This window comes from Aegilops tauschii, chromosome 5, assembly GCF_002575655.3.
Source record: "Aegilops tauschii subsp. strangulata cultivar AL8/78 chromosome 5, Aet v6.0, whole genome shotgun sequence".
In the NCBI taxonomy this organism is placed as follows: domain Eukaryota; kingdom Viridiplantae; phylum Streptophyta; class Magnoliopsida; order Poales; family Poaceae; genus Aegilops; species Aegilops tauschii.
This window is the reverse complement of record NC_053039.3, coordinates 32,645,980-32,652,875: the sequence shown is the minus strand read 5'-3', so window position 1 is coordinate 32,652,875 and position 6,896 is coordinate 32,645,980. Positions and strand designations below refer to the sequence as shown.

At 42.4% G+C, this 6,896-nt stretch overlaps 1 protein-coding gene across 2 annotated transcripts; it reads right to left on the bottom strand.

Annotated features, from left to right (window-relative positions):
- Positions 1-3,744: 3,744 nt before the first annotated feature.
- On the bottom strand, positions 3,745-6,062 carry LOC109780403 (plant cysteine oxidase 2). Of its 2 annotated transcripts, none has more exons than XM_020338987.3 (5): positions 5,745-6,062; positions 5,491-5,615; positions 5,204-5,363; positions 4,898-5,104; positions 3,745-4,129 (listed from the first exon to the last, which is right to left on the bottom strand). In XM_020338987.3, the coding sequence occupies exons 1-5, from the start codon at positions 5,971-5,973 to the stop codon at positions 3,939-3,941; spliced, it is 912 nt and encodes a 303-aa protein (XP_020194576.1). In that variant the 5' UTR covers positions 5,974-6,062; the 3' UTR covers positions 3,745-3,938. The 2 variants fall into 2 exon arrangements, with proteins under 2 accessions (XP_020194576.1, XP_020194577.1); XM_020338988.3 differs by having other exon boundaries at positions 3,745-4,125; positions 5,745-6,059.
- Between the last annotated feature and the right edge of the window lie 834 nt (positions 6,063-6,896).

Genomic DNA, 6,896 nt, shown 5'->3' with positions numbered 1-6,896 from the left:
CATAAATAGTTTTTTTGAAAATAACGAACAATCTTTCAAATCATATACATTTTTTTATTTGTGAACAAATTATGAAATGTGAATTTTTAAAATTTGTGAACAAATTTGGAAAGCTGAAACATTATTTTAAATTCCAATTTTTTTACATATATGTACAGAAAATAATGCGAACATATTTTAAATTCCCAGAACTTTTTGAATTTCAGAATGAATTTTCAAATTCGTGAACAAAACTAGAAACTGGGAACATTTTTTGAAGTTCCCGGATATCTTTTTAATTTACGAACAAATTTTCAAAACATGAACATTTTTATAATTTGCGATTTTTTTCAAAATTGGGAACATTTTCTAAAATTCCCCAAAACTGTCGGAATTTGTGAACAAAATTTTAAAATGCTAACATTTTTATAATTTTTGTTGAAAAAGGAAAAAACTTGAAAAATAAAAATAAAAGAGAAACAAAAAAGGAAAAAAAGAAAAATGGAAAACGGAAAACGGATAAAAATAAAAATAAAATGAAATAGGAAAAAGAAACAGGAAAAAACAGTTCAGAGAACCTTCTAGAAGGTTCTTGAAACCGATAAAACCAGGCAGGAACCTGCTAGAAGGTTCCTAAAACCGAGCGTGACAGGTCACGTAATTGGGCCTATCCAGTGCACTCGATCCCCCTCGATCCCTATGTGTTTTGCTGGACATTATGACGCGACGAGCGTCCAATAGGGATTTCCCCATTTTCTTGTTCATTTAGAAAGGGAAGTACAGTATATTAACTTCTTGAGTATTGGCAGAGGCACATTGCGCCTCAACCTATACTTTTTTTAGGGATACAACCTATATTTTTAAATATCTAACCCTTTTGATGTTTCACAAAACTAGATCATATATCCCTAAGGTTTTGTTGAACTCCCCCCAAAAAGGCAGTTTTGTTGAGGCAAAACACACTTTTAAACAGAGAGGTGCTTTTACTGAGCAGCTCCTGTAAATACGAAGTCCCCGCTGCTCACCCTCGTATTTGCGAGTTCCAGCCCACCTCAACTGAGTTCATCGACCACGTCGTTTACATCAAAGATCGAGCCCATCGTGGCACCTGCAAGGGAAAGTCGGGCGATATGAAGAAACGAACGGATGGAGAGGAGCAACCTGTAAGTTGTGATGAATCTGCATGGTGGCCATGAGAGTGGAGAAGTGTTCTTGTTTTCACTCCACATGGTGGCTCACATCACCGGCCATGGCACAACATCACCATCTTGCTCCTCCTCGCCTCCGCCCTTCTCCATCTTTCCTCATGCGACCACGTTGACACTCCTCGACATCAGACCATGTAGGATGCATCAATTCTTATTTTTCGCGGGCTGCTTCTAGAAATACACAAGGAGTTGGACTGAGTGGGGGCACGATTATTAGGTTAGTGGGGGCATATGAGGTCTATGTAGGGCCAATTAAAAGTGGATGGCAAAATCGAGTGTGGACATTGTCAATGAGTTCTAGCAGAAAATGGGACACACGTCATCGTCAACGCGTGGGCTCTCGGCAGAGATCCAGACTCGTGGGAGGAGATGGTGGAAAAATTCTAGCCGAAGAGGTTCATGGATGCCGGAACACCTGCCGGCTTCAAGGGGAGGAACTTCCGATTTCTGTCGTTTGGAGCTGGGAGAAGGATGTGCCCTGGGATGGCATATGGGGAGGGGCACTGTTGAGATCATGCTAGCCAACATCGTCTACAACTTCAACTGTTAGTTCCCTGGCAGAATGCGGGTGGAGGACGTCGATATGATGAACGTGTTGGAGTGACGCTCCGTCAGAAGCAGAGGAGCTCCTGGAGCTCATCGGTGATGAGGCTCTGGCTTAGGTAGATCATGCATCTTGTCGCTACTTGCGACCTCTTGGAGGAGGCGCTCAACACGTAGATCTGTGATCCATATTGCCTGATGATGTAGGTAGGGACCCATGAAAAAACTTGAGATAGGGAGGGGGGCCCCTCTACCCCGGTTTCATTATCCCAGGGCAGATCCAGGGAATAACTTTTCGGGGGGCAAGAATGCACGACCATATTAATGGACCAACAAGCCAAGCATCCGTATAAACTAAAATATGAGCATACTCACTTCATTCTTTTAGATCATCAATGCCAACTATAACCTCTAATACACCTACGTATATATGTTATGCATATACATGGTTCTTAGGTTTAATATTGCACCAAGGCTACTTGTGACGCTAAGTTTGGAGAAAGAATGTTATTATTTTCTTGGTGAGAAGAGATGTCAAAATTGGCATCCTCCTGAAATTGAAAAACCTATTAAAATTTGAAATTTTAAACTTTAAAAATTATTCAGTTTATACTAAAAATATGTTCAACATATATTAAAAATGGTTACTAGATACTAAATTTTTTCAGTGTGCATTAATTTTTTTAATGTATTACAAATAGTGTGTATTCGAAAAACTTCATCGTATAGTAAAGAATTTTCAACGTGTACTGAAAATAAACAGATAAATTATTTTTTTAAATCAACTTTTTTTGTAATTTTAAACCATTTTTTAAAACTCGCACATTTTTTGAAGTTAGTTTTTAAAATACCTACAGTACTTGAAATTTCCAATTTTTTAATAAAAAAACAAATGTTTTTTTGGAAAAACAAATATAATAAAATGGACAAAAGAAAATAAACTATAAATAAAAACAAGAAAGAAAAGAAAAAACAAAACATAAAAAAAAACACAAACCCAAAACGAGAGAAAAAAACAGTGAAAGAAAAACAGAAGCGCGTTAGTGAAGCCCCAAACTGGCCTGCTCCACTGTGACTCGCTGGGCGTCAACTAGGGTTTACCCATAGCCTGGATATTTGCGGGACACTTTTATTTAGCCTACAGTTCATTTCCATTTATTTATTTTGAGACAAAGGTTCATTTTGGAAGGGAAGAAATATATTAACTTCTTGAGTGTTGGCGGAAACATGAACATTATTTAACGTCCCTCCATAAAGTAATATTTTAGTCATCTAAAAGGTCTTATATTACTTTACAGTGGTAGTAATTGATTTTTACGGTCTATTTAAGTAATTTTGTGGACGTCTTTCAAAAACTACGGGTGCATTTTTTAATAAATGTATAAATGTTATAAAAATATTTATTTTCCATTTCTTGAAGATTTTCAAAATTTATGAAATTTCTAAAATTGACATAAATTTTTGAATAGTTGAAATTATTTTAGCCCCATATTGTGAACTTAACGAGTATGACTGCGAGATGCATTTGCCTTCAACCAATATTTTCGAATATCTAACCATTTGAGGCAGGTTTTTTTCTGATGTGGTGACACATATAAAAAGATGACTTTGGCCAAATAAGCATATGACATGATGACAAGTCAGCAAATGACAGAAAAGAAAGGTAAAAAATTTAGAAATTCATATTATTTAAATTAAAAAAAAGTTCTAAAAGTCAAAAAAATTGAAAGTTCATGAGATATGTGGAAACATGTAGGTAAATTTGAAGAATCATATTATTTGAAATTTTAAAAAATTGAAAAGCCAAGTAGTCCAAGAAATATGGGGAGACAGTAGGAAAAATTTAAAGAATCATATTATTTATTTAAAAAAAAATGAAAGTTAAAAGAATCAAAAGGCCAAGTAGTGCGAGAAATATGGGGAAACAAGAACGAAAGAATCTCAAATTTGAAAGAGAATAGGGCAGAGCATGCAACATTTTTAATAAAAAAGAGAGGGGAATATAGCGGCCAAGTAAAAGTGAAATCTATGGATGATCTATGCATTGATAAAGATCAACAAAGGATCTGGACAAGATCCACACACACAGCTGCTGCAAAAGCAGGCAGGTAAGCACTCTTACATGATAAACTGCCACCACTCACTGAGACATCATGCACAAACTGAAACCTAAGCTCGCGGTTGAACTAGCTAGCTTTGCTGCTATATTCACAAGGTAAACGATTTGACATCATCTTGATTGTGTCGTTTGAGCTGCTCATCATCAGTCGTGAACGGCGCTGGCCGTCGAGGCTCAATCACCTGTCGGAGATCCGCGGGCCACCATACCGAACGCTGCACATCTTCAGATCCCTCGGCATGTCGACCTCTTTCAGCCACGCGAGGCGCCGGCCTTCTTGCTCATTTCAGTAGAAGAGGAGACAAATCATTTAGCCTTGGGTTACACAAGTGTAATCAGCTAGCTGTAATTAAATTTAATTAGCAGAAGCATCATCGGTCATCACGATGATTACCGACCAATGTTCAAGCCTCGAAGGAGCCCTAAATGTCTTTTGGGGTGAAGGTAGCTACATTACTTTAATACTGTTCTACAACATGGACGGTTAGTTTCATTCAGAACATGGTTTATGTACAAGTGGTTTCGAAACCTGCGGGGGTGTAAAACCGTGTGCTTACACTATTAATTAAGAGAATTAATCATGTTCACAGGATGCAAATGGAGAGTGTGTACCATAAACAAAGACAGATACTACCTATAGGCTGCAGGTTGTTACTTAACTAACAGACCTCTCTCCACATTCAGGGGGCTGCTCACAAAGGCAAACTACTGCTTTTGATGGTGAAAAATATAATCCCTCCGTTGAGGTCATGCATGCATTTCCAGTGATAGTTCACAGTTGAATGCATGCAAGTTCAGAACTAATCCCTCCCTTCCTAAATATATGTCTTTTTAGACATTTCAAATGAACTACAACATACGGATGTATGTAAACATATTTTAGAGTATAGATTCACACTCATTTTGCTCCGTATGTAGTCACTTGTTGGAATCTCTAAAAAGACTTAGTATTTGGGAACGGAGGGAGTAGCTAGTAGCAAGTCCATGCATGTTCATGATGTTACTTATCTGGACTAGATTTCTGAGATCAAGATTGCCAAAAACTTACTGGGATGCTGGGAGGAGTAGGGAACATCCGCGTAGTAGGTGCAATCTCGGTCCTCTTCGATGGAGTAAGGGGGGCCAAGGATGTCGAGGATGGCGCATGGCGCGATGGCCGTGAAACGGTGCATGTTGCCTCCCGCCGTCGGGTAGAGGACCGACGTGTTGCAAGGCGCCGTGAAGAGATCATCCACAACCAGCTCCGCCAACCTCACTGCAAGCAAAAGCAATCAAGCCCCAACTTTATAGCGCATTTTCTATATATGCATGCTATTATGGAAACTCTACTAGGTAGGATGGCTCGGAAGCTCACGTTGATCGTCGGGCGATGAGGCGGCTGGATCATCATCAGGATCGGCCCAGTCGTACGACTTTATATGCATCGATCCGATGAGCGGCTTGCTGAACACGGTCATCCCGGGGTGATTGTGTAGAGGGATGACCGCATTTTGCGGCAGGAACAAGATGACCATCTGTGAGGAAGCAAGAAAAAGAAACGGTCACCAACTTACAAGTGATTCATTTTTACGTGGTATCAGCCATCTGCCAAGCAAGAAAAAGAAAATTGAGATTGGACATGCATATTTGGTTGCTGCTTACCGAGAAATTGTCAGATTTGTATATGGTGGTGTGTGTGATGGTTGGGTTCCCTTGGGCCGCATTGTCTCTAGTCCTGAAGAATCTCATGTCTGGGCTCAGGCCGACGTCCTCTGGCCTCATTCTGTCTGCAGATAGATAACCATAACTATTCTGTCAATCGAGAACACAACATCGTTCGTCATCTTGAGTGAGTCAGTTTATGGATCCACCGCATTTGAACACGCGGAACATGGAGGAGCGAGAGGGGTGCGTACCGAGCATGGCCCGGAGCAGGGCGACCTCGGGTGGCGCGGGCACGGTGCCTGGGCCCCTGAAGACAGCGCGGCAGGCCCGAAAGAGCCGCTGCAGCGGCGTCGGCGGCTGCGGCTGCGCGCGCCTCCTCGCTTGCGGCGGCCTACCCACTCTGGTCTTGGCCGCCAGCACCCGCCTCCGCTTGGCGGGCACGGCCCCCGCCACATCCAGCCCCGCTGCCCCCGCGCCCATCGGTCGGTATCACCAGCAGCGCACGCCTTGGCAGGAAGGAAGAAAGAAAGAGCTGAGATCAGAGAAGGACGATGGAGAGAAAAGGTGGTGGGGGAAGCCATGCTGAGCGGCGGGGATATTTGTGCATGCGACTGTGCAAGCGGGAAAGGAGCAAAACCATGGGCTCGACGACGATGGATCCACGGCGCGGGAGAGACCGCCAGCTGCCAGCGAGCGAATCCAGGGACGGCTCTACGCCTTTCGGTGGACGACGCCCGGTCCTGTTGTTTCGGACGGATCGGTGCAAAGGAAACCAGCTGCGCCGGAACCCACGGTTGGTCGTCCGGCCCTTTTTTTACATGGTCACCAACCTGGTAAAATTGAAAAGGAATCGGAATGCTAGCCTTTACACAAAGAAAAACAAAATAAAAAGAAATATATGATCAAGATCGAAGAACCCTCTGAGCTTGACACAAACACTTATCATCTGCCTCTGTCACCACCATAGCATACACCAAAGAAAATAATGACGGATCACCACTTCAGTCGAGCTTGATGCGGCCTCATCGCTGATATGCAGCTTTGCATACCTACAAGGTGACTCACCAAAGGTGAAATTATCAACACTGAACGAATCAGACCAGGGCAACACTCTGGACACGCCATCGAACTCCAGATCTGACACCCCTGCCGACTAAGACGTTGGAGGAGGAAACCACACATACCATCCATGAACCACGAATCCACCACACAATCCGCCATCTTCCAGATGTCATCGATGCCGACCACGGTCTGCATCCGCTCCCGGACTACCTCCCAAGCTTCACACTGACACTGGAGCAAACGCCATCGCGACGGCTGAGCCCGAGGACACACGTTCACCACGAGGATGCCGCCACTGCCACATCATCCTTTCTTGAACAAACTGGTTTCCAAATCCATCC

Excerpts from the sequence above, each read along its gene's own strand:
- LOC109780403 (XM_020338987.3), bottom strand. The coding sequence starts at position 5,973 with ATGGGCGCGGGGGCAGCGGGGCTGGATGTGGCGGGGGCCGTGCCCGCC. Across the intron at positions 5,616-5,744 it reads CCTGCTCCGGGCCATGCTCG|ACAGAATGAGGCCAGAGGAC; the intron begins GTACGCACCCCT and ends ATCTATCTGCAG. Across the intron at positions 5,364-5,490 it reads ACAAATCTGACAATTTCTCG|ATGGTCATCTTGTTCCTGCC; the intron begins GTAAGCAGCAAC and ends GCTTCCTCACAG.